Raw genomic sequence first — 26,156 nt, 5'->3', positions numbered from 1 at the left:
CATGAGGTGTGGGAGCCGTGCTGGGCCACGTACAAGTGTAGGATTTAGACACACTTCTTTTGTGAAGATTTATATATTTATTTAATGTATATGAGTACACTGTAGCTGTCTTCAGACACACCAGAAGAGGGCATCAGATCCCATTACAGATGGTTGTGAGCCACCATGTGGTTGCTGGGAATTGAACTCAGGACCTCTGGAAGAACAGTCAGTGCTCTTAACCCCTGAGCCATCTCTCCAGCCCCCTTAGACGAACTTCTTAAGGCTCAAACCAAGACAGCACCCATCTTGTGATCTTAGACTACTGATGTTGGTGGCCAAGTAAGTGACTTAGGCCTGTTGGTAGAGCAGACATCTTTTAAAACTGAAGGTCACAGCCTAGGAGTTACTGTCAGCTGTCAAGTGGCGCTAGGAGACAGCAGAGCATATGCAGAGGTGCAGTTGACTGAGTGAGGGTGAGAGTGGCTTTTAAGAAGTCATTGATGGCCCGGCAGTGGTGGCACACGCCTTTAATCCCAGCACTTGGGAGGCAGAGGCAGGTGGGTTTCTGAGTTCGAGGCCAGCCTGGTCTACAGAGTGAGTTCCAGGACAGCCAGGGCTACACAGAGAAACCCTGTCTCGAAAAACCAAAGAAAAAAGTCATTGATGCTGTGTGTGTTGCTAGACATAACAGCCGAGCTCTGCCTGGGTGTCAGTTGGAGGAGCTCTTCTGCCTGCCTCCAACAGGTCTGGCACCATCCCCAGCCCATAGCGTCAGACTTAAGAAAGAGGCATGACCACATCCAAACCAAGCTGGGAGGAACCCACAAGAGTAGCCCAAATGCCCACGTGCCCTCTAGGAGCAGGGACAAGGGTCTCTGAATAGAAAGTGATGGCTCTGGGTGAACACAGTGATTGGGACAGATGCCTCCATTACCCCAGGTCCCTGTGGGAACTGGAACTAAGATCTAGGATCAGAAAAGTTCTCTTGTTTTTACATATACCAAGGTTTATATTGAGAAGTTTGTATTTTTAATTTTGTGTCTTTTGTTTGAGCTGAAAAAGGAGAATTGCCTGTGTTTAAATTCTTCTCCATTAGGGAGGGAAGCCCTGTGGTGTTCAGCATCTTGGCATGGTATTTTAGCTGTCTTTTCAGTGTTACCTTTCTCATGACCTTCTCACCTCAGGTGCTTCCTACCCATGTCTCCTTGGTTTTCTGGAACTTTCCAGAAGGTCTGTTGTAAGCTTTCCCGGGAGCTGGGAGAGACAGCCCTGTCTCCCTCCCTACTCTGTTGCCCCACGGCAGCCTGTACCCATCCACACTGCTCACTGCACGCTTCCGGGTCCCTGTCTTAGTGCGTTTGCTTCTGCGGGTTCTTCCCACAGTCTTCTCAAAGTGCCTGACCACTCAATGCCTCTGGCTACAGTGGCTCTTTCATCAGCATTGCCTCACTGTCCTGTGCTGGAGGTATGAATTAGCCTCTAGGCCTGCAGGTAGCTTTTCCCTTCTCTCCCTAAACAAAACCAGCTTTTCCTGTTGGTCCATTGCTCCTTATGGACAGGGAGGCCATGTATGATGAAGCCAGGCATAGTCTTGACCAGCTCAGCGGTAGGAACTTGTGACTTCACATGCAGAATGAAGGTGATAAAGTCTCTTCCTGGGGTAGTGAAGACTGTGTAATATGTAGGTCCCACCTGAGTAGGACAGCTTCCCCTTCTCCCCACAGCGGCAACACAGGCTTGTGAGACAGGCAAAGCAGGCAGCAACTAGACATGTGCTTCCTGGGTGTGAAGTGGGTTAGAGGAGACTGCGTCAGGACCTGCTGTGAGCCCATGTTCTGTCGTCCTGCTGAAGCATTCTCACGATACTGCAGACCTCACAACTCCTTCACATAAAAGAAAAGTCTTCTAGAGTAAAATAAAGGAGAACTGTTTATTATTAAAAACAATTTTTTAGACAGGGTTTCTATATGTAGCCCTGCTGGCTGGCCTCAAATTTAAAGAGATTGACCTGCATCTGTCTCCCTAGTGTTGGGATTAAAGGCACATGCTACCACACTAGGCCTTATAAAAACTGTCTTAGACAAAGACATAAAATCTGTACACACTGTCTTAGATGTGTGGATAAACTTGTATTCATCAAACCTTATCCAGATTTTTAAACTAGTGTGGTGCACCTTGCTGCATGGAACTCCCACAGAAGATGGTTCTGAAGTCCCTCTTCCTTGGCAGTTGCTGTAACACTCTGTACCTGGAGACGAGAACAGCGTTGATGTAGTTCAGCATCATGTTAACAGATACAAAGCTGCTGCTGCTGCTGCTGCTGCTGCTGCTGCTGCTGCTGCTAGACTGTTTCCACTCCTGTTGATGTTGACAGAGACGTGTGTTTAAATCGTTATACCTCCACTGGGGAGGGGCTAAAGAAAAAAGGCAGAATAAAAAGCACCTTTGTTGATAGCATTTTGTTTCCAGAGTGTCTAGCATCTGTTCACGATGAAGCTGTAGTCCTCCTATTGGCCAGTCTGAGAGGAGAGCGGGTAGATCACATCTGTATTGTGATGTGTCTCAGGAACATGCTATACACGGGAGTGAGGGGGTGGTGGGGAGCTTGGGCTGGTAGTGACCATTGCTTTTGTGTTTCTCCCAGTGAGCTCTAATTACTGCATACCCAGCCAGCGTGCCTGGGCTGCACCTCAGTTCAGAAGCAGTGGAGGCATCTGTGTCTACAGCTAGATAGAAAAAGGCTGTCCCTGGGCCCTTGGGAGATTATAGTGGCTATTGGAGGCATGTCTGTCAGGCGCATTTCTCTGAGGGGGCTAATGCCCCTAGACATTGTACAAGAAGCCTGTGTGCGGGCCATACCTCTGACCATGACCATCCCAGCACAGCTGGCTGATGAGACTGAATTGCAGAAGGCTAGGGATGTGGCCCAGTGGACAGAGTGCTTGCCCAGCAGTCACTAAGCCCTGGAGTCCATTCCCAACACCATATAAATCAGGTATAGTGACTCGGGCCTGTAATTCTATCACTTTAGAGGCAGAAGCAGAAAGATTACCACAGGCTCAAGGCCAATCTTGGTGATCCTATCTCAATCAAACGAACACAAATTTTTTAAAAAGATTAAACTTCAAAACTATTGTTTTCTCCACGGCCAGTGATAGCAAGCTGATGAAGTGTCAGCAGTCAGCAAGTCTACACAGCACGCACATGGTGTCTGTGAGCAGAAGTTAGAAGGGAGTAAAGGAGCAATGGTACAGTCACCAGTTCATCAGCCCAGGAGGCTGAGGCAGAAAGGTCACCGGAACCCAACAGTTGGAGACCGCTTGGGCAGCAGAGAGGCAGGGACAGCATAAGACAGAATGCACTATGATGCTTTGTCGCTGTTGATCTTTCCCGTCTGTGGGATCAGTGTCCAGCCAGCTTCCAGAGCTTCAGTCAACTCTCTGCATGTATCCATGCACATGCTCTCTCTCTCCTTCTAGGTAAGCTGTCCGATATTAAATCAACATGGTCCTCAGGCCCAGCCTCTCACACGCAAGCCTCTCTGTCTCATGAGCTATGGAAGGTACCCAGAAACACTACTGCACCCACCAGGCCGCCTCCAGGCTTAGCCAATCCCAAGCCTTCCTCCACCTGGGGCACCAGCCCCCTTGGCTGGACCAGCTCCTACTCCTCGGGTAAGCATTGCTCAGGTAACTCCTGTTGACTGGCGTAGGGCACTCATAGGTACTCTACATGTGGTTTAGGAAGTGTGCCTGTTTTATCCCATGCTTTTCATCAGACCTCAGGAGCCTGGAGGTTAAGAAAGAGGTAGAGCATCTTACACTGGCAGGGCATTGGAAACATGTACCTCATGGACCATGTTGTCCTCAAAAAGACCATTCAGCCAGTCTAGGCTTCCTACCCATCTCAGCCAGCACAGAGGTCTTAATTTCTTCACAAGGTTCCATGGAAATGTAAGGGCTTGCGACACCAAAAAGTAAGGTACCTTTGAAGTGTTTGTTATGTCGCACAGTAGGTCCCTCCCACCAAGCTCCTGCCTCCCGTGTGCAGTCACTGGGTTCCTTTGGGTACACAGAAGAGCTGCAGACCCTGTGAGCAGAACCCAGCCTCTGGCAGCAGCCCTGCCCATTGCACTTACCTTATTTCATTAAGCAGAGTTCTAAGTGTGTCGATTCCAAGTGAAGGCTAGGTGTCAGCAAAGCAGAAACTAGAACTGCAGCTGACTCTCGGCAACCGTCAAATCTGACCTCCTCCCAACAGAAAAGGACAGGCCTCTGGTAATAGGCGTATTTGGGAGGTCAGGGTTTTCATAGCCTGTGGATGGAATCTGCAGTAATATGAGATTGGGCTTATCAAAAGGTGCCACAGCTTCCACAGGACTGGAGGACTAGAGCTTGCTGTGTGGTTTAGTTCAGACTAAAAATATGGCCTGTCAATTGAATTCTTGTCCCATGGACTTGTCATACAGGTTCTGCATGGAGTACTGACACCTCAGGAAGAACAAGCAGCTGGCTCGTTCTGCGCAATCTCACACCCCAGGTACAGGAAGGCCTGTCATGTCATACCCATTGGTAACTGCTTATGCCTAAGGGCACCTACTTTGCCCCTGGAGCAGATAACTGTCTGTGTCAGGCTTCTTCCTCCAGAGCCCAGAGTGGCAGAGGCAAGTGTGAGTGCGGGCAGGTGTTTGTGTGGGCAGGTGTGGGTGCAAACAAATGTGACTGCGGGCAGGTGTGAATTCGGGCAAGTGTGAGTGCGGACAGGCAAGTGTGGGTAAACACAGGTCATTCTCTCGGCCATGTTTCTGGCGGCTTATTTGCCCTTCCAGAACTGACAAGTATACTCCTGTAAGGAGAACCATCCATCTTACAAACCATTTGAGGAGGTTTGGCCATCTCAGCTCTAAGGTCAGCCTGTTGTCACCATTCTCTGGTACAGACCAGGCCTGTCACTGCAGTACTACAAGCCTGCTGCTGTGCTTTTTGCGAACTGCAGAACCCAGAATGGGACTTTGGCCTTTCCCTCTGGCTAATGTAACTGAAGTGCCATACATGAGCTGCCTGGCCACAGAGGCATCTTTCAGTGTCAGTTACAGTCGTGAGCCTGTCAAAGGAAATGTGTTCTCGTATGCAGTGCTTGCATCCAGTGTTTGCTTCTCTCTTAGATTGATGGCTCCACACTGCGGACACTGTGTTTGCAGCATGGACCTCTCGTCACGTTCCACCTGAACCTAACCCAAGGCAACGCTGTGGTCCGATACAGTTCCAAGGACGAAGCCGCCAAGGCCCAGAAGTCTCTGCACATGTATGTTCTCCCAGCCCCTCATACTGCCAAGTAGCCACAAGTGCCCAATAGTGTTAGGAGGGGTGCGTGAGTGCTGTGGCACCCCATGCTGCACCCCAGGTTGCGCCCTGATCAATAGAACTATTTCTGGAGACTGGACGTCCAAGGCCAGAGTATGGGCAGACTTGACTTCTGAGGCCTAGGTCCTCTGCTTATAGGCAGCCATCCTCTCCCTGTAGTCACTGTGTTGGTTTGTGTCTGTCTGTGTGTCCCCTAGGAAGAGACCAAAAGGAGCCCCTACCCTCCCAGATTCCAGGGTTGCTGACAGCAGCCCATTGTCTTCTTGAGGGTGTTTTCCATGCAGAGTACATAGAGACCTGCTCCACAGAGTCACTGACATGGAACACTGACGCCAGCTGAGCCTCCACCGTACAGCACACTTAAACATGAACTCCACACATCAATCCTCTGTGGCTGTGGGGAGTCTAAAGTGGGGGGGGAACGGGGTCGTGGTAGCCTGTGACACGGTGATACTTTTGTCTGTCTTTCCTGGTAGGACAGACTCGGGACTAGGGGTGACACACTTACCCAGCCTCTTGCCTTGTAGGTGTGTACTGGGAAACACCACCATCTTGGCTGAGTTTGCTGGTGAAGAAGAAGTGAACCGGTTCCTGGCCCAAGGCCAAGCCCTTCCCCCAACCTCCAGCTGGCAGTCCAGCAGCGGGGGCAGCCAGCCCAGGCTGGGCACCTCGGGCAGCACCCACGGCCTAGTTCGCAGCGACACTGCCCACTGGAACACCCCGTGCCTGAGCGGCAAAGGCAGCAGTGAGCTGCTGTGGGGTGGGGTCCCCCAGTACTCAAGCAGCCTGTGGGGCCCGCCCAGTGCTGATGACGCCAGGGTGATCGGCAGCCCCACGCCTCTCAACACTCTGCTGCCTGGGGACCTGCTCAGCGGCGAGTCCATCTAGGGGTCACGGTCACTGGGGAGAAGAGAGCTGACCGTGCCAGGCCTGGCTCTGAAGCTCCGCCTAATGGACAAGCTGCCCCTTCGAGTACCTCTGTCCAGTTCTGAAGATGAACCTTGGCCTCAGCCCTTGCGAACTGTTAAGAACAGTGCGGGCTGAGTTTGGTCAGTGTCGTGCTAATGACAGGATGTTCCTCATAGCTTTTTATTTCATGTCGTCTTATGTTTGTACAGTGTGTTGTCATTTTGAGTTTTAAGTATAAAAGCTGCTTAGAATAGTTCTATCATGAAGGGCACTTTTCAGATTGTGGGCTGGAAAGGGTTATTTTATGGTGGGGTGGGGGGAGACTTGAAGCCTATTTAAAGTGAGCCTGTGACGATTATGCACATTACCAGAGGCGGGCGGGACAGGCGGCTGCGTTGTACGGGCACAGGGCTGAGGGCGTGGCCAGTGCTCTGTCCCCGGATCGCCTGCGCACATTTCCCTTGTTTCGTTACCTTTTCATGTCGCTTTTTTTTTAATCCCCAAAAAATATTTTTTAAAAGTTTAAAAAAAAAAAAAAAAAAAAAAGACATATCAAACATGCAAATACTTGAACCCAGCAGGCCAATACTGAAATGTGAACACTTCCACGTTGACATCCGTGCACAGAAACAGGCTCTAGGAAATGCCTACGTTCATAGCCTACGTGTGCGTGTGTGTGTGTGTGTGTGTGTGTGTGTGTGTGTGTATGTGTGTGCACGCGTGTGTGTGCGCGTGCGGAATGTGAGCTCTTGCACAGTCAGTGCTTACTGTGCATGTGTGTTTGAGAGTGTGTGAGGGACTTAACTGTGGGTTTCCCTTCTATTCAGTATATGCTTTTGTTTTGTTTTGTTTTGGCATTGGTCAAATGTTCTCATTGTTGTTATTTGCTTCTAACTTTGCACTGAGGTGTCCCTGCCCTTCCTTTAGCTAATCCTAAACAGTGAAGAGAGTTCACGACAGGGCTGGTGACAATTCACGTGTAAATGTTTACTCAAGGACTCTGTTGTTGCATTTAAAGTTACAGTGTATATCTCTGGAGAAATAATCTGTCTATCTACCTTCAGCAGCTTCTCATTGTGGACTAATGCGAGAAGATCATGACCAGAGTATTGCACCACTTCCCATCTGGACTATAAAGTTAAAGAGAAAAACAAACTGTTGTTGAACTGTGGCCATAGATACTTGTAGAGACTGGGTGCGGCGCGTGCGCACGGAGCGCCCAGCACGCGGACGTGGTTATGACTGCTTTTGGAGGAGCTCTGTTTGCGCTCCCACCTGTTTACAGACGTTTTTTCTCCTTCAGACTTTAAAATAAAATTTAAAAAAAAAAAATTAAAAATGTTAAAAGGAATAAAAAAAAGACTTCCATCATTTAAAAAAAAAAAAAACAAGCAAACAAACAGAAACCTATTTTCAGATACAGATGTGTTGCTTCAGAGCTCTGGGATGGGACATGCTGTTCCCTCCAGCCGTCGCGGACTCTGTTGACTGTCTTCACCCCTCCTCAAGGTGACGAGGCCTCGTGGTCTCTGTCTTGCACACGCCAGCCCGCTCTCAGGAACGCCAGGGCTCCCGGGGGCGGCTCCACACCACTTCATGTGTTTTTAAACCCAACTCCTAGCACTGAAGATGTTATTTAAAAAAAAGAAAAGAAAAGAAAAAAAAAAAAGAAAAAAAGAAAGGAAGAAAAAAAGAAAAAAAAAAACCACACACACACAAAGAAGAAAAATACCTAATCTCTAATGTGTAGCAGTTACATATTTACCAAATAATGGACTCAAGAGAAATAGATGTTTGAAGAGTGCTTTATATATTAAAAATTGCTTTATGTTTTAAAGATGATCAATGTTTTGATTGTTTTACAAGGAAGAAAGACAATGAAATAACACACCCTCAAGTATGTTTTAGAAAGATATATGAACATTGTACTCCCTGCCTGTGTGGTCGGGAAACTTGTGCATTACATTTTTTAATTAGCTTTTTAATGGTTTTATCAAAACAAAAAGAAAGAAAGCAAGTCCTGCAAGATTGCAGAAAAGCACTGTTTTCTAGAGGATCAGGAACTATGCACAACTGGGTTCAAAACTTGTTCGAGTTTTGTCATGTATCCCACGGAACGGCCCTCCTCAGAGTGACTGCATCTCATCGCCATCACGTGCGTCCTAGATATTTGATGTATGTATATCAAATATGTGCGTGTGCGCGCGTGTGCGCTCCCAGATGCACGGCTTGCCATGCTGCCATTTAGCACTGAGTTGTAGAAAAACTCCTGTTTTAAAACTGGGGATGGAAGTAAAGGATGTTTTCAGTTTTTGTGGGCTTCCCCCACCCCCTTTCTTTTTTTTTCTTTTTTGAACCTTTTGAATTTAAAATGTCTCTGACTCTTAAGATTAAAAGAAAAAAGTTTGTGGCGCTTAGTGCCCTCCTCTTGGAATGTGGTGGTTGGACGCACACCGGAGGTTGCTTTCAAAAATACAGCGCTTTGTTGAGTCTTAATAAACTGCAGTTTTTCTTGGCTATTGACGTAATTGCTGTGTCTTTCATCTGTGAAAGGCAGGTACTTCCTTTTCGTGTGGAGTTTGCTCATTCCGGGCTAACCTCGCAGCCTGGGCTCTTTGACTTGAGTTGAGAATAGCCTTTGCTCTTTGGTTCTGCTGCAAATATGTGGCTCCTTTCAGTAGTCACTGGGAGGCATCCCAGCTTCCACGTCCTCCCCGGACCACCACCCCACGCTCGCTCACATGCCCAGTGCAGGCATTCAAAACAGTCATAGTAATATAGAAGTTGGGGTGTAGCTCTGTGGTCTCTGTGTGCAGGCACAGGCCCTGGGTTCCATCCCCAGCACACAAGAGGCTGAGGAGTAGTGTTGCCTGTGTCTACAGGCTCAAGACCAAATCAGACCACCACGCAGCAAGACCCCAACTCAGAAAAGACAACAGTGTGCTTCCTAATTGCTTTATTGATCTCTTTCCCCTAAAACCATAGTAGCTAATGTGCACAAAATGGCACCGCTGCCAGCAGGATCATGGGTAACACGAAGTGGAAACACTAGGTCAGCTTTCACCCTCTAACCAACATGTGCTGAGGATGAGCCTTGGCCTACGGCAGGGGACTCACAGGAAAGAACAGGAGCTGCCGGTTCTGCCAAGGAAGTCACTGAAGGGGCCCTGGCCCCAGAGGAGCCAAAAGACCAGAGGAAGAATGAGGCTCAGAATGTCACACTGCCCTTGGCCTTTCAGGAACTTCAGCTCTGCTGGCCAGAGCGGCAGAGGAAGAGCAGACAAGGCCAGACTAATAGCGGCGCACAGCACACGGGTGCTTTCGTCTCTTGTGGGTAAAGAAGCCATGACTTGTGTCTGAAATGCTACGCCTTGAAGACGTCCCAGGAGTGGGCAGTTGGCTTTGTGGCAGAGGTGCCACAGGCTCTGGCCATTGAAGCTGTGTTGAATTTTTAACAGTGAGGAGCAGAATGATGAAGACCAACAGAAAAGGCCTCGTGTGACTGGATGGGATGAAGTAGGCCTGATGTCAGTGATCCAGGAAGTGGGAGGTTTGGACCTGCCCTGTCACCGCACTGTTCTGACAAGATTGGCATAGCAGTGATGGCAAGGTACCTGGCCAAGGTGGCAGGATGGCAGAGGAGAGGCCTGCAGAGGTGGGCAAGCCCTTGACAGGGGCGTGAGCTAGGTTGCAAACTACTGTGGGCTAGCCTAGACTGAAGCTGGAGGAAGACATTGGCGGTGAGGGATCTCGGGAAGTTCCTTTGCAGCCACAGAACTTTGAAAAGACGCAGAAGGCTGGGGTGAGGTGTTTCCTTGGGTGCCAGTACTTCTCAGGGAGTCACTGCTGATGAAGGCACCCTCATAGGCCCCTGAGGCCTGTGAGTCCCATGCTCGTCAACAGTTTTCAGCTTAGGTGTCTGCGTGACAGATGGTGCCAGACTGCAGCCTTGGCCTCTCAGAATCATGGTGCTAGGCTTGTGTACTCACGAAGGATGTCTGGGTGGTACAGGTACTGGTGGTTCCAAACCCCATGTGCTCCTCTATGTAGCCAAGACCAATAGTCAGTAGTGACAGGAATGGTGATCCCAGCCTGGGGTAGAGGGTCGAGTTCTAGATTCAGTGTGAAGTGCAAATGGACAGCTAACTCATCCTTCTTCCCTCCTCCCCATGCCAGCGACACCGATGAGGGTGGCTCTGCAGCAGAGCCTGTCCCAGGGTAAGGTATGAAGGTGAGGAGAAACAAAAGCGTGGGCAGCAGGCGCAGACTGCTCCGGCAGCGCCTGGACCCTTGTGATGGGAGTCACTGCACACCTGGACCAGGGCTGATAGAAGCCAATGCGGGCAATTCTAGAAAACACCCCAGGCAGTTTTCCCTCCTTAGTGGTGGGTCCCTGACCTTGTGAGGCAGAACTGGGCTCCAGAGGTCTGAACTGATAACGCTTGAGGCTACTGTCCAGTGTTGCCTTACTCAGTGCAAGTGCCTTACTCAGGTTGGTTAGGAAATCTGGAGTGCCCACAGGTGTGTGTTCATCACTCCTGCCTGGAGACACAAGCACCATCCAGCCTATGTCAGCTGTAAATGGCATGAGCTTTTCATGTCGCCGGCCTTAGGGGTGACACTGGATCAGCTGGGGAATGGCTGGTGGCCAGCAGGGCTTGTCTTCACTAACAAATGGAGAAGGGAGGGCCCAGTGCTGTTGGCAAGTCCCGCCCAGCGCAAGGTAGTGCCCCCCCGGCAGATGATCCAGTGAAGGCCATCCAGACCTGCAGGGCCCTATGCTACAGTGTCAGGGCGCCCTACAAGCTCCTGGGCTCAGCCCACCCAGGGCATCTCGAAGAAAGAAAGCTGTCCACCCCCTAGACAGGATGCTGGCGGTCCCTCTTCTGAAGGGCTTCTCACCTGAAGCATCAGGTTGTCCCTGGCATGAGCCCTTCCCTGAATCTGCACTCCTTTTATGTCCACATGACATCATCACCACTGATTGGTTGGTTTCTCCCTGGCACAGACTTTTCCATCCTGCCCACAAGAACGTGGCCACTTCCTCTCTACCAGTAGAGGGCGGCCTTCACTTAACCCAACCCCTGAGCTTCCCATGGAAGGCCTAGTGAGTCCCAAGCAACCAGCAGGTACAGGTCCCAAGCTCATCCCAAAATACAAACTCATATTGCAAAACCATTTAATCAGAATTTTAAAAGGAGTGCATGCACGCCTTTGGTTCCAGCACTCGGAAGGGAGAAGCAGGTGGCTCTCTGACTTCAAGACCAGCCTGGTCTATAGAAAGTGCCAGGACACCGAGGGCTGTGTAGATACACCCTCCCCACCCATAAAAGCCAGGGAAAGGGGGCCCACATCCTTGCTCCATGCCAACTTGAGTTTGTGGGAAGTCACTCTACTGCCATGTCCTGTGGGGATCTCAGGTCCAAGTCTCTGCCTTCAGGATCATGGTGACTGGGGTTACACAGTTCCTTTCTGTCCCCTCCATCCTTGGGCCGGGAAGGTGGTATGGCACAGGTAGTTTCCTGGGTTCTGCCAGATCTGCCAGAAGCAAAACTCAGGGTGACCCAACAATGGATGGTAGGTCAGTGGATGCTCTGAGGCCCTGAGAATTCATGCCAGGCCTCCCACACAGCAGCGAAGACAAGACTGACATGGGAATGTGAAGAGACAAGGATTACGTTCCAGGAATTTGCTTGAGAGCGCTGCTGAGCCATGTGAACTGGCCATTTTGTAGTCCAAAGCTTTGGGGTATCAGCAGCCTTGTGGGGAGCAGCTTGCAGTAACAGACCCCTCACAGAAGGCCTGTCATCAATACAGGGACTCAAAGAGCACAGCACATAACACCAGCTGTGAGGACCGGATGGAACCAAGACCACCACTGCTCCCCCCACCCCTGCCTTGCTAAGGAAAACACCAGTCTCCACAAGGCACAAGGGCAGCGCTGTGTGTCTGACCTCGGGTTCCTTTGCAAGGTAGCCCAAGGCCCAGAATGACTGGATATTCTGAGATGCCTTCAGTGTAGGACATCAGCCTCAGTGTGAGGACCCCTCATGGTTGCAGCTGAGGTCCCGCAGGCTTGGCCTGAGGGAACAGACCTCAGCTTGCTGGAGGGTGGGGGGACTTCAGTAGGTGTGCAGTGTAATGTGGTGTCCGTGCCCCACTCAGCAGGAAGAAATCCTTATTTTCGAAGTCACTAGAAAACTAGGCTGTGAGAGTGGAGAGGTGGGCACTTGTTGCTCTTCCAGCAAACCCAGGTTCAGTTCACAGCACCCACGTGACAGCTTAACTCCAGTTCCAAGGGATCTGATGCCCTCTGACCTCCACAGGCACACATGGCACACAGACATACATGCAAGCAAAACACTATCCATACACAGAAAGTTTTTCTTTTTGCTTTTTCCAAGACAAGGTTTCTCTATATAACCGCCCTAGCTGTCATGGAACTCACTTTGATAGATCAGGCTCACCTCAAACTCACAGAGACCCAGCATAATTTTTTTTTAATGTTTAAAAAAATAAAGCTGGCTGCCTCATTGGTGCCTGAATGTGACTCTTCATCCCCAAGGTGTCCTGATGACACAAATCCCTGCATACCAGCAGTCGCCAAAACAGCTTTAACAGGAGGCAACAGGGACACTGAAGGCAGTGGGTGGGGCAAGCCAGGAGCTGACTCCTGGAGCCCAGAGACACCTCACTGAAGGAGGACCGCTGACACAGCTTTCCCTCCTCCCTCCCCAACCCACTCACATAGGCCTCGCCATCACCTGCTCCTTCCCTCCTCGTCGTAAACAGAGTGAAGCTTGTTGATGAGGAAGATCTTGTCCTCTCCTTCCTAGAACAGCCAGAACACAAGCATGAGAAACGTCCAGCCCTGCATCCTGGAGTTGGCCTGTTCCAGGCTTCCTGTGGAGCTCACGTGGGAAGCAGAAACATCACAAGGAGCAGTCAGAGGGGCTTGAGCATGGTGGCCCACACCTGGTCCCAGCGCAGGAGGCAGGGGCAAGCAGATCTCTGTGATCGTGGCCCTGTCTCCATAGCAAACGCTAAGCTAGCTAAAGCTACATAGTAAGACTATGTCTCAGAAATGAAAAAGGTGAAAGAAAACTCAGAAGTGAGCATATGTGTGGATCTAAGTCTAGTAATAAGGTTAAAAATTGGTTTCACTGTGAAGGCCTAGGAGCCAGCCCAGTGCAATCTCAACTGGCCCTGCCTCTGCCTTAGACAAGCCTGCCACTCCTCTCCTACACATCCTCTGGAGATGGGGTCTCCTGAAGCCCGGGCTGGTCTCATTATGTAACTGCATGCTGTCTCCGTAATACAATTGTTTTTGTAGTCCTGACCCCTTCTGACAGCCTGTGTGTGTACACAGCCCCAGAGATACCTAGCGCCTTACAGTAACATGCGCCCACACTGTTCCCACACCCACACCAGACAGCAGGTTCCTTGCCCACTCCGTCCCAAGGCCTGGCCACTTCACACTTGCTCTCCGCATAACCCCAGTCACACCCAAGTGTTTCACACTAATCCAGGAGGATCACTTTGAGATTAAGGTCAGCCTGAGCTACAAAGTTAACACCCTATCTCAAAAAACAAAAACCAAGGCTGTCAGGTGGATCCCCAGAACCCACAAAGAAGTGGGAGAAGCAACTCCACACACAATCACTAAATTTAAAAACTGAAAATAAGCGCTGAAGAGATGGCTCAGCGGTTAAGAGCACTGACTGTTCTTCCAGAGGTCCTGAGTTCAATTCCCAGCAACCACATGGTGGCTCACAACCATCTGTAATGGGGCCTGATGCCCTCTTCTGGTGTGTCTAAAGACCACTGCAGTATACTCATATAAATAAAAAAATCTTTTTAAAAAATATTGGAAGTTAAAAACCTTTTAAAATTAAAAAAAAAAAAAAAAAACCGTGATGGAAATGTAACTCAGCTGGTAGAATGTTGTTTGCCTGGCACACAGGAGGCCCCGGGTGTGACACCCATCACTACAGAAGATGTGGATGAGAAACCCAACATGATTGCCTGGGCTACAGAGTAAAACTCTTCTCCCCCAAAAGAGAGCAATCATAGGTGTGCCGAGGGGAACCCCGCAAGCTCGGCACACAGGCGGGCAGTCACTCACGTTCCGGATCTGTTCCTTGAGCAGGCCGATGATCTTCCGTTGTCCCCTCACGACCTGGATGTTCAGGTAGATGACAGCCCTGGGGAGACGGGGCTCAGGCTGGAGGCTGATGACAGGTCCAGGACAACACAGGACACTCACTCAGGCCAGCCTCTCACTGCCACCCCCACCTTAGGACTCACAGCAGCAGGGCTGACGCCAGGAAAAGGAAGAAAGTGTTCTCCACCAGGAAGTGGTGAAGCCAGGGCAGCCACGAGGCCCCGGAGCCTGCATGCTCCAGGCGACGCACCCAGACGGTGCCTGCTTCGTACATGGTGTTCAGAGTCCGGAAAGGGCCGCAAGTGCTCGAGGGCCTCACCCTGGAGAAGAGGGAGACCAGGCCCTGAGTCCCGCTCTCAGCTAGGACAAAACATTTCCTGTGTCACCCCAAGCCAAAGAACAGGCCTCCACTCACTGCCAGACAGCATAGCAGAGGAAAACAGCTGCTCCCAGGAATGACGGGAAGCACAGCAGAGTGAGGAAGACGGTGCTCATGTGTGAGGCCAGCCAGGGTCGTCGTGGTGCCTGGCAGTTGGCCATCAGGCTTGCCTGGGGACAAAGGCTAGGGTATGCATTCTGCCAAGGGCACCATGCCCTGCCCGCCAGTGTCCATCCCCGACCCTTGTCCTCTAAGGGTGGGACTAATCCTGCTTACCCACCTGACAAACCTCTGAGCAGCCCTGGGAGGATTTCTAGACTCACTTTAACTGAGGGGGGAGGACCCACCCTGAATGCTGGGAGCACCACCCCACCAGCTGGGGTCCTTGGCTGCATACAAAATGAGAAAGCAAGCCGAGGACCAGCGTTCATCTCTGCTTCCCGACTGAGGGTGCCCTGTGACCAGCTGTCTCATGCTCCTACTGCCGTGCCCTTCCTCATCAGGGCCTGTGCCCTCTAAAAGAGCCAAAATAAAAGCTTTTCCTCTCAAGCTTCATTTGTCAGGTACTTGGTCACAGTAACAATGAATACAATACAAAGAGGCAGCCAAAAGCTGGCCTGCAGCCAGGCCCCAAGCCAGAACCCCAGACCCTGCCCCCCTCGCCCTAGACACTAAGAGGCAGCTAGCCTGGGCAAAAAAGGGCTGGCCTTCACAGCCACATGACCTGGCTGACCAGCACCACTCTGGACCTCAGCTTCCCGAAGGGCAGCGGCCCAGGGAGAACACCACCCTATGTGGGCAGCTGAGGAGGACCAGCATGGGGCCCAGAGCCACACAGCAACTGGGTAGAGAGACCCAGAGTCTCTCCCAAGAGACGTGGGAACCAGCAGATGCCTCGGAGAGGAATGTTAGGGAGGGCCAGTCCAGTGCTGCAGGCCCACTCGGGTACCAAATTAACATTGGGGGGGGGTGTCTCATTATGTAGCCCCACCTACCCTAGAACTTGTGTAAATCAGGCTGGCCTTGAACTCAGAAAATGCCTGCCTCAGCCACTCAAGCACTGGAATTAGAAGTGCCTGCCATCACACCCAGCCCATGTTACCTTCTTGATGTGGAAAAGAAGGAGCAGCCTGAGAATCTGCACTGCAGGCAGGAGAGGCGAGAAGAGGACGCCCAGCCTGGGGAGGGCAGCAGGCAGGACCAGTGAGCATCCTCCCAACCCTGCCCAGAGAGCCACCCACCCTGGCCCAGCGTGGGGAGGGCAGTGGGCAGGCGGGAGCCTCTACCCTCCGCCCACCCAGAACCAGGGAAGGAAGGCACTGGCTGACAGCCAGTGGGAGGCAGGTGGGAGCCCCTCACCAGGTCAGTGTCTGTCCATAAATCAGGTCCAGCACATTCCTGGCAATGTCAAACTCAGGCTTCTGCTTCCTCTTGAGCTTCTTCTCTGAGATGAGCCTGGACAGAGGAGCCCCTGAGAGATGAGCACGGGAGACTCTCATCCCCAGAGCACCAGGCAGAGCCACCTAGCACCCAGCAAATGTCAGGAGAGATTGTGGCCACCCAGGGCCTCTGCCTGGGGGCTGTCACTGCAGAAACCCATCTGATCCTTTCTCCAAAGTGAGACACCAATCTCAACACACAGTATTAGGAGTTATACTACGGGCCAGAGAGATGGCTCAGTGGTTAAGAGCACTGGCTGCTCTTCTAGAGGTCCTGAGTTCAATTCCCAGCAACCACATGGTGGCTCACAACCATCTGTAATGGGATCCAATGCCTTCTTCTGGTGTGTCTAAAGACAGCTACAGTGTACTCATATAAATAAAATTTAAAAAAAAAAAAAAGGAAAAGGAAAAAAGAAACAATGGTACTGCTTGAGGCTGGAAAAATGACTCAGCAATTGAAAGCACTAGCTGCTTTTCCAGAGGACCTGGGTTCAATTCCCAGCAACCACATGGCAGCTCACAGCTATCTACAACTTCAAGATCTGACACTCTCTCACAGACATACATGCAGGCAAAACGCCAGTGCACATAAAATAAAAATAAATTGCTTTTTGAGTTGTACTGCTCTAAAACCAAGCAAACCAAACAAACCAAGGGGGTGAGAGTCTGGAGAGCTGGCTCAGTGGTTAAGAGCACCTGCTATTATTCCAAAGGACCTGAATTCAGTTCCCAGCTCCCACATCAGGTAGCTCAAAACTGCCTGTAACAGCAGCTGTGGCTGGGGAGGGATATCTGACTCCCTCTCACAGCCTCCACCATACACACACACACACACACACACACACACACACACACACGCACACACGCACACACGCACACACGCACACACGCGCACGCGAGTGCACATACACACACACACCAAGGTTTAAAAAAAATTAAAAAGTAAGAAAAGTTTGAAACCAGGTGTGGTGGTGCACACCTTTAATCACAGCACTCAGAAGACAGAGGCAGGGGGATCTCTGTGAGTTCAAGCCCAGCCTGGTCTACAGAGTGAGTCCCAGGACAGCCAGGGCTACACAGAGAAACTCTGTCTCGGAAAATCAAAAAGAAAAAGTGTTGAAAAACAATGTCTTAGTTTTCAACTATCATTAAATCCACATATTCTCAAAGGAAACACAGAAGGATTCAAAGATTGCTCAAAAAGCCAGAAGCCATGCCCCACCCCCAGGACATTTTAAAGTTGATGACTTCTCTCTTTTCCTCTGTTTCTGAGCAATGCTGAAACCCCACTTTCCTTTCCATCTGAAACTACCCCACATCCTGCCTCCCACCATCCTCCATGTCTAAGAACCTATCACAGGTTGATGCCCGGAGCCCAGAGGACAGGGCAGGGAGGCCTCCATCCTCACCTCCACACCCACTCGCCGAAAAGGGAATCCAAGAGCATGAAGATGAAATCCACGACCATGAAGCGGTACAGCTCCTGGCCCACAAAGTCCTCCCAGCAATGGCCCTGCAGGGCGGCCACCCTGCGGCCCAGCCAGTGATAACAAAGCACGCCCAGGACAGCCATCTTCAGGATGAGGTTCCTGTACAGGAAGGGGGTTTGGAGGCTAAGGGGGCTGTTGGACAACAGACACTCCAAGGAGCCCTACCCAGCAGCCCACGCTCCTAGGCACACACCTGCAGATGGCCGTGTAGACCTCCAACACAGGAGAGTCATGTTGCTCCAGAGTGGCCAGACCACGGAACAGGTAGGAGGCACCCAGGTTAAGGACACTGACAACGAGGGGCAGGGCCAACATCTCCACCCCCTGGTGACCAGAAGCAGGTCTCTATGAGAACAGAGAGGGTTCCTTTAGAAAAGATGTACCACCCACAGGGACATGCCACCCTGTGGGGAGCAGGCACTACAGGAAGGGTCTGGCTGGAAAATGGGGTCAAAACAGCAGGTAGCAACTCTTTCTCCCAAGACACAACTTGCGCCAGGCCTCAGTTCCAACTGCATAGGAAGCAAGGGAGAGCATTAGAACCTTGGGGGGGTGACTCAGGCCTGATGGGGTTATGGGATCTCAGCCACTGGGCGGCATTCTGTCCCTTGCCTTACCTGAATCATTACCTCTGAGAAGGTGAGGACAGCCACTATGCAGCCCATGGTGGAGCCCAGACACAGCAGCCATCCCAGACCTAGAACGACAACCTGCCTCAGCTGCCCACACACACTCCGAGGGCGCTCCCGCAGGTGCCATTCAGCCAGCAGCTCCTGCAGGTGGTAGTGCGTCTCTGTCACCAGACAGCCTGACACACAGCAGGCTGCTCTAGCCCCTCCCATCCCCAAAGAGGCATAGGCCACACATCTAGGACACAGGGACTACAGGATGGCCACCACCTTGAGGCCTGTCCCTCCTCATCCCTTCAGTATGTGGGACCAGTAGCTGCTTACCTTCAGCTGAGTGCAGATGCTGTCCTGCTGGACACGGGAGGCCCTCTTTTGTGTCACCTTGTAGTCCCAGGAGCAGAAGACAGTAAGAGCATGGATACCCTTGGTACTGCCAACCCGGTAGCTCTCCCCAAAGGAGTGGGACATGCTAGAGAGCAGCAGAGACAAGCAGTGAACAATGGGAGGATGGGTAGACAGACAGGTAGTAGATGGGTGGGTGGATGGATGGATGGATGGATGGATGGATGGTTGGGTGGGTGGGTGGATGGATGGATGGGTGAGTGGATGGATGGGCAGATGGATAGATGGGTAGGTGGATAGATGGATGAGTGGGTGGATGGATGGATGGTTGGATGGATGGGTGGATGGGTGGGTAGGTGGATGGGGAGTGGGTGGGTGGGTGGATGGGTGGGTGGGTGGATGGAGAGATGGGTAGGTGGATAGATGGATGAGTAGGTGGGTGGATGGATGGATGGATGGATGGGTGGATGGATGGATAGATGGGTGGGTGGATGGATAGATAGATGGGTAGGTGGATAGATGGATGGGTGGGTGGATGGATGGATGGATGGATAGATAGATGGGTGGGTGGATGGATAGATAGATGGGTGGGTGGATGGATAGATAGATGGGTAGGTGGATAGATGGATGAGTGGGTGGGTGGATGGATGAGTGGATGGATGAATGGATGGATGGATGGATAGATGGGTGGGTGGATGGATAGACAGATGGGTAGGCAGATAGATGGATGGGTGGGTGGATGGATGGATGGATGGATGGATAGATGGGTGGGTGGATGGATAGATAGATGGGTAGGTGGATAGATGAATGGGTGGGTGGATGGATGGATGGATGGATGGATGAATGGATGGATGGATAGATAGATGGGTGGGTGGATGGATAGATGGATGGGTGGGTGGATGGATGGGTGGGTGGGTGGATGGATGGGTGGATGGATGGATGGATGGATGGATGGATGGATGGCTATGTGGATAAATGGGAAATATGAGTTGACAGAAAGGTAGGTGTGCAGATGGGTGAACGGACAAATGGATGGATGGACTGACAGAAGAAAGCACAAGTAGGGGATACAGGGGTGGTTAGATGAATATGTGGGTGGACAGGTGGACAGGTAGATGGATAGATGGAAGGATGGTTGTTGAGTGGAAGAATGAATAGATGTATGCACAGACTTAACCAGGATAAAGAGAAGGACAGATAAGTGGACGACTGGGTAGATGGATGTCTCAATAGGAACATGGGTAGGCAGATATGGGGGAATGGATAAGGGATGGGTGGACAAAGAGCTGGATAGGCAGATGGAGGACCCACGGGTGAGAGGATGGCACTCAGAGTGAGGGCCACATGCTTAAGGTATACCTGTATACCAGAACGATGCAGGTAATGAAGAAGGTGGCCCCCATGGTGAAGAGGTAGGCCAGCGGCATGTTATAGAGCAGGCTGCCCTGCCTGGGACTGCACTGGCCACCTTCCAGAGGGGAGTCACATGACTGGCTCAGCGTGGTGTTACTGTAGTAGCCGTAGTACATAACAGTGTGTGTGAACCGGCCCTGTCAGGAGGCCAAGCACAGTCAGATATCTTCCCTCTCTTCCCCTAGCCCAGGGGTTCTCAACCTTCGTGATGCTGTGACCTTTAAAACAGCTCCTCATGTAAGATTATTTCATTGCTACTTCATAACTGTAATCTTGCTACTGTTATGAATTGTGATGTAAACATCGGATACACAAGATACTTGATATTCTGACCCCAAATGGGTTGCTGGGACCCACAGGTTGAGAGCCACTGACCTAGCTCATTCTTGGGCCTCCAGAAGAAGGGAAAACCACCCATAGGGACATATAGGAACAAGCAAGTGCCCACCAGGAAAACTGGGACAAGATTGGCACTGGAAGCCAAGGCAGGAGCTGAAGACCTCACCCCGCCTGTGAGCAGTTCCAGACCAGAGAAAGTAGGCACAGGGCCTGCCGGGTCAGGTGGAAAGGCAGCCTGCACACCCACGAGGAAGGCCAGCAAAGGCAGCAACAGCAGCGTGTTGAAGGCCAACAGGGTCTTGAGGAAGAGGAAGTAGGAAAGGACGCTGGAGCCAAACTGACCACCAATCTGCTTCAGAGCGTAGCGCCATGGCCTGGCAGCATACAGGCCTGAGAGCAGTGCCAGCCCCAGGCTGTGAAGAGCCTGTAGGAACAGATCAAGGACAGCCCTGAAGGGCAGATGATGGACCGCCCTTGATAGGACAGCAATAGGGTAGGGTGTCCTCAACCTCAGCCACCCACAGCCACAGCAGGTGACCTCACAGCTCAGAGCTCATACCAGCATGCAGGAGTATCTGAGCCGGCTACAGCAAGAGAAGGCCCCACGGCGGCCCTGCTGGTCCCTCCGCTTTCCCTTTGGGCTCCAACTTTTCTCTCTGGGGACAGAGACAATGCCTAGACCATAAATGCCTAAACCACTGAGGGAAGTTGTTGCCCCCACCCCACGCTCCACCCCCAGCTCAGGAAGGCAACAGAGCACTCACCTCAGCCATCGCTTCTCGCCCAGACTCAAGGGCATGTTCCGGACCATGTGGTCCCTCTGGGCCACAGACAGACCCTGAAGCTCCTTCACTAACAGGCTCCGCTTCTCTGCCCAGAGGAAGAAGATTCCCTCAGTGTCCAGCATTCTTCCTGCCGCATACTGACTGCCTCCAGCCCAGCACAACCCCCTAAGACCACCCAGATGGCTCCCCTCCGCTCTTAAAACCAAAGCCGGACCCAGGCAATGGTCCAGACCATGCTCTGACAGCTGTGTCCCTCAATATTCTACCTTTCAAGCCCAGGAGCCCATTCTCCAGCCTCCAACAGATCCCGATATCCTTGAGGTCCTCCTTGTTGAGTGGAGTGGGGAGGCTGCCACCCACCAACACCCTGCTTCTCAGGGACCCTGAGACTCATCATAAAGACTTTCGGGGGGGGGGGGGGGTGGAGAGATGGCTCAACGGTTAAGAGCACTTGCTGCTCTTCCAAAGGTCATGAGTTCAATTCCCAGCAACCGCATGGTGGCTCACAACCATCTGTAATGGGGTCTGATGCCCTCTTCTGGTGTTTCAAGGACAGTGTGCTTATATACATTAAATAAATAAATAAATAAATAAATAAATAAATAAATAAATAAAAGAATTTCAGGGGCCAGTGGTGTTCTCCCTCATCTTAGGTCCCAAGCCTGTCAGGATAGATTCTCGAAGCCGAAAGGGAATGGGGAAGGGTCAGAACTGCCTCCTCATGGCCACTGTGATGTTAGTATTGCCAACTTGACAGGCGCTAGAGTCACCCGGAGATGGGTCCCTGGGCACGCCTATGAGGGGTTGTGTTGATTATTTTAATCATTGTGGGAAGATCCAGCGTTAACACTGGACAGGGGACACTGCACTATATAAGGTGGAGAAGGTGAGCCAAGCCCCAGTGTTTACTTGCTCGCTCTCAATGGACTCCTCGTATCAGTTGCTTTAGACCCCTGTCGCCTTGACAACCTAGACACACTGGGCTGTAGTCTGAATGTGAGCCAGGGTAAACTCTGTGCCCCGTATGTTGCTTTGGGCAGAGAACTGTACCACAGCAACAGGAAGAGAGGTTTACCACACTTCCGGCCCCATGATATAAGGAGATGCAGCCTTCATCTTTATATCCACCCCGTGGAGGGAATTTTGTAACTCCAACTTTACAGATAAATGATCTGCAGAGGCAGAAGAACCAGAGCTCAAAGCCAACCTGAGCAGGCCCTGACACTCAGTCAGCACGAGCCTGAGGACACCGACCAGCGGTCCAGTGCTCTGATGCTTGCACTTTACACCCACAGAGAGGAAAGATGAGGACAGGGAAGGAAGGAGAAGAAGCAAGGGAGAGCTAGCCTTCTAGAAGGTGGAACATGTCCAGGTGGCAGAGTAAACAGAACCCACGCCACTGCAACCCACTTGGCTCCCACTATCAGTAGCCACGGGCTTGCCTCTGTCCCCGCGCCTCTTCACATTGGCTTTGAATGAAGCCAGGTTTGTTCCCGCCTATGGGCCTTGGCACCTGCCTCCTCCACTCCGGTGACTTTCTCCAGGAAGGCTCCCAGCAGCCCCCCGGCTGGGCTGCTCCCAGATCGCTCTCCTGGAGTCTATTCTGGCTGTACTTGTGTCTGAGTTTCAGGCTCTTGCTCACCCATTTGTTCAGCTCACGCAGCGAGAAGTAAGCTAAGAGCTACGACTGGCCCTACTGACCACCATTACATGCTGGAAGGCTCCCCAGCACTCAGTGATACATTAGGTGGTGGTGGGTGGAGGTTTAAACACCAGCCCTGGAGAAGACCTTTGCCACTAATCTGACATGCAAAGGCAGCCCCTCAAACTGCAACAGAAAGAGGCTCGCTGACTCTGCAGCATTCCGGCTCCTGCCCAACCAGCAGGCTGGGTTATTCAACTCACCATCCTCCTCCAGGATTGTGGAGTCCAGCTCCAGGTCATACAGGCGAAGGCTGGGTCGGGCAGAGCGCAACACATTCCCCAGCAGGGGCCGGCTGCTCCTGCGCCGAAGCCTCACTGTGCGGTTGTAGTATTGGGAGATGATAGCCCCACGGCTGCGACCTTGGAAACCGGGTGGCAGGGTATTAGCAGAATCAGGACTAGCTTCACATCCCTCTGGAAAGTTCTCAGCACCAGGCCTGCCTGTCCCTCAGCCCTTCCCAGGGCTGGGGGAAATCCCTTTATCAGAAACCCAAAAGCCTATTTCCATCCCTATGGCAAGTGGTCATGTTTAGACTCCAGTAATGTGGCCCAGGGATATGCTGAACTTCAGGCTCCAGCAACAGGAAGGCTGAGAACCCAGGAGAACTGGTTCACAGACCCCAGCTAGCGTGAAGGCCAGCACAAGGGCAGAAAAGACCCCACTCACCAATGGTACGACTGGGCATGCTGGCCAAGATGCGGAGAGTGGCCGTGCTCAGGACAGGGGCACCTTCAGGTCCCGGGAGGGTCTGGTGACCTCTGCCTAGGGATGATGAGCCGCTGCAGTTCAGCTGTCCCACCCAGCCCACCCCGCCCACTCCAATCCGGTAACACACAAAGGCAGATATTCCCAGGTCCTGCCCACACCAGGTCAGAAGGTAAGCCTGGGCTTACCTGGAACCAAGGGCAGTAGCTCCAGCCCTTCCTCTGCCACCCGAAGACTCTGCTCTTGAATGAGCCGGTGGAAGGAGTCGTGGACTTCATTCTCTTCATAGGGGCTGGGCTCCAGGCTACTGGGGAGAAGTGAGTGTGGGAATCCATGCTTGGGCCCCTCCCACTTGCAGAAGGCTTCACACCAGTAGGAGTTACACAAATACATCCAAGACCACCAGCACCAGGGTACTTACTCTTCGTCCCCTGTGGTCTCCGGGACATCGAGGGCTAAAGCCAGTGGCTGAGCCATGGCTGTGATATACACCCTGCAGACCTAGGGGTGCTCAGAGACTTGATGCAGCCTATGGAACCCCGTACAGCCCATCTGTTGAGACAAAACCAGCTTTCAATGCGTGGGGCCCATACTTCAGGCACAGACACACACTACAGGAATCTCTACCTTGTCCCCATCCACAGCTAAACACACGGTTAAATGGGTGGCCCCAAATAACATTCACACCATGATTGGCTGTGGGGGAGGGAAGAAAACAGGAAGGAAGGGTGAGGCGCGGCTCCCCCATTGGTTTCCTAGATGTCGCTAGTACCCGGAGAAAGAGAGGCCTGTGAACACTACCAGTTTCTGGTTTGTTCCCAGGCGGGTCCCTAGAGCTTCATCCTTTTTAGAGCAGGGGCTGGAAGGCTCCGAGGACTTCCCTGTGTCCGCCCGATGACCCCAAAGTGCCCTCTCTAGCAGGAAGTGCGGCCAGGCAGCCGCAAAGCCCTGCCCCCAGCACCGGAGGCAGCGTCCGCACACTGGACTCCTTGAGACCCACCCCCAACATTCGGGTCTGCGTTCTTCAAGGTCCTCGCGTCCTCGGGAGGCTGACTCCCTACATTCCAGCTCAGCTGAAGGCTAGAGAGAGAAGCTGAGCTGACACAAGCTTCCTTTGTCCAGCGCTGTCACCAGGCACAGTTACAAGCAGAGTGTTGTTAGGGGCTTATTGTCCTCCTGGCCCAAGGCCCTAAGGGAGAGCGCGGCGGAAAAAGCAGCCAATCACTTGACTCCTGCAGGATCGTCCCCCCCCCCCCCCGCCTCCCGAAGGCAAGCCCGGTAGTGTCTGCCGGTCTTCCCTGCCTTCGCCTAGGGAACTCGCAGTTTTCTGAAGCTCCCCCGACGGCCGAAAGTCCCCACGCAATCCAGACTGGCGCCCGGCACGCCCCCGCCTGCGTTGCAGTGGAGCACAGCAGGGAGAGGCCAGCCTGGAGCCGGCGGGAGGTGGCACCGCCCGGATGGAAAGCAGCCAGGAGAGGTGGTGTGCCCTCTTAGTTCCAGAGTCCCCTCCCTGGTCATAGTACTTCTCAGGCTCAAGACCCCAAGCCGACCCACACCTCTTCTCCACAGGAGCCTGGGGTGCTCCTGAGGCTACGGGCCGGGACTCCCGATCTGCCTGGGCTTCTGGCTTTCAGTCCTCCTTCGGCCCGCCAGGTGTGCGCTGTTCCAGGGCGCACCACCCTGCGCCTGAGCCAGATGAGGAGAGGACGGGAGCAGCAGTTTCCAGAAACCCGCACCCAAGCTGTCAACCACCTGGCGTGAGCAAACGACCCTACACCGGAGCTGCGCCCCTGCACCCGGGTCCGAGCGCCCTACTGGAGGGAGGACCCCAGCTCCCCGGAGTGGCTCACCTGTGCGCGCACCCACCGCGGGGAACCCCGGTCTCAGCCCCACCAGCAGGAGAGTCAGTAGACAGTAATTAAGGGTACAGGGGGATAATCTTTGATGGTTTCCAGACTGGCAGCTGGAGGTAGCCTCACCACCCGCCCACGTGGCACCGGTCCCCGGAGGTCACGTGATTTGTTCCTGCTGGTAGGCCCCGCCCATCCAAAACAGTGCCCTGTGCGAGTCAGTCTCGATCTCCACCCCAGCACTCAACCCTCAAGTCTGAGCAAAGTAGGTGCGTCCCAGTGTTTGGATGTATACAACCCCTAGGTAGAGTCCCTAATATTTCTCTGAGTTTCTAAAGGGGGACGATATTTCCACGTCCCGGGGTCACTTACCAGTCCCTAGCCTTCCCACGCGGGATTGAGTAATCCCCTCCTCCCAGCCTGGTTAACTGTTCCATATCTGAGGCTGTGCATGGGAGTTACTGCCCGCTCCGCCCTGGGCGTGGTGTCTGTTTCTAAAGTTAAGGTTAAGCTGCTTCCGGTAACCATTGCCCCAAATGCCAAGACCGTCAGTGACCTTTCTATTTCACAAATGAGGAAAATGAACCTGAGAACCTGTCACCAGCCTCCAGGTGTCACCAGCTGAAGCAGGGGACTTGGCCACCAAGATGCTCCATAGA

General features: G+C 52.4%; 2 protein-coding genes and 1 long non-coding RNA gene across 20 annotated transcripts in view; 1 reads left to right on the top strand and 2 right to left on the bottom strand.

The window, feature by feature from the left end:
- The window catches only part of Tnrc6c (trinucleotide repeat containing adaptor 6C), a 103,547-nt gene extending 94,776 nt beyond the window's left edge, over positions 1 to 8,771 (top strand). For 3 of the 5 annotated variants that reach the window (XM_034506864.2, XM_076935394.1, XM_034506862.2), the window contains exons 19-22: positions 3,462 to 3,656; positions 4,451 to 4,521; positions 5,147 to 5,286; positions 5,873 to 8,771. In XM_034506864.2, the coding sequence (XP_034362755.1) occupies positions 3,462 to 3,656; positions 4,451 to 4,521; positions 5,147 to 5,286; positions 5,873 to 6,233 (767 nt within the window). In that variant the 3' untranslated portion in view covers positions 6,234 to 8,771. The remainder of the gene's footprint in view (positions 1 to 3,461; positions 3,657 to 4,450; positions 4,522 to 5,146; positions 5,287 to 5,872) is intronic. The other 2 variants (XR_013110870.1, XR_013110869.1) reach the window with 2 other exon arrangements.
- On the bottom strand, positions 101 to 5,991 carry LOC143442595 (uncharacterized). Of its 3 annotated transcripts, XR_013110871.1 has the most exons (5): positions 5,854 to 5,991; positions 4,121 to 4,309; positions 2,426 to 2,501; positions 2,231 to 2,340; positions 101 to 1,887 (listed from the first exon to the last, which is right to left on the bottom strand). It is a non-coding gene; the product is annotated as an uncharacterized LOC143442595 (long non-coding RNA). The 3 variants fall into 3 exon arrangements; XR_013110873.1 differs by lacking the exon at positions 2,426 to 2,501 and having other exon boundaries at positions 2,231 to 2,396; XR_013110872.1 differs by lacking the exon at positions 2,426 to 2,501.
- A 2,645-nt stretch (positions 8,772 to 11,416) lies between the features above and the next one.
- Positions 11,417 to 25,635, bottom strand: Tmc6 (transmembrane channel like 6). 12 transcript variants are annotated; one of them, XM_076935398.1, is made up of 21 exons: positions 25,498 to 25,635; positions 24,648 to 24,727; positions 24,069 to 24,199; positions 23,836 to 23,954; positions 23,609 to 23,704; positions 23,143 to 23,301; positions 21,217 to 21,322; positions 21,012 to 21,108; positions 20,619 to 20,876; positions 20,060 to 20,250; positions 18,683 to 18,827; positions 18,347 to 18,502; positions 17,923 to 18,074; positions 17,649 to 17,828; positions 16,157 to 16,252; positions 15,900 to 15,975; positions 14,834 to 14,967; positions 14,562 to 14,738; positions 14,380 to 14,458; positions 13,019 to 13,086; positions 11,417 to 11,792 (listed from the first exon to the last, which is right to left on the bottom strand). In XM_076935398.1, exons 3-21 carry the CDS (start codon positions 24,122 to 24,124, stop codon positions 11,642 to 11,644), a joined length of 2,496 nt encoding a protein of 831 aa, XP_076791513.1. In that variant the 5' UTR covers positions 24,125 to 24,199; positions 24,648 to 24,727; positions 25,498 to 25,635; the 3' UTR covers positions 11,417 to 11,641. The 12 variants fall into 12 exon arrangements, with proteins under 12 accessions (XP_076791513.1, XP_034362757.1, XP_076791511.1 ...); XM_034506866.2 differs by having other exon boundaries at positions 24,648 to 24,836; positions 25,498 to 25,632; XM_076935396.1 differs by lacking the exon at positions 25,498 to 25,635 and adding an exon at positions 25,204 to 25,332 and having other exon boundaries at positions 24,648 to 24,836.
- Positions 25,636 to 26,156: the final 521 nt, after the last annotated feature.

Source organism: Arvicanthis niloticus, chromosome 6, assembly GCF_011762505.2.
Source record: "Arvicanthis niloticus isolate mArvNil1 chromosome 6, mArvNil1.pat.X, whole genome shotgun sequence".
NCBI classification, from domain to species: Eukaryota; Metazoa; Chordata; class Mammalia; order Rodentia; family Muridae; genus Arvicanthis; species Arvicanthis niloticus.
Note: the sequence above shows the minus strand (reverse complement) of the source record. Positions and strands in the feature narration are given on the sequence as shown.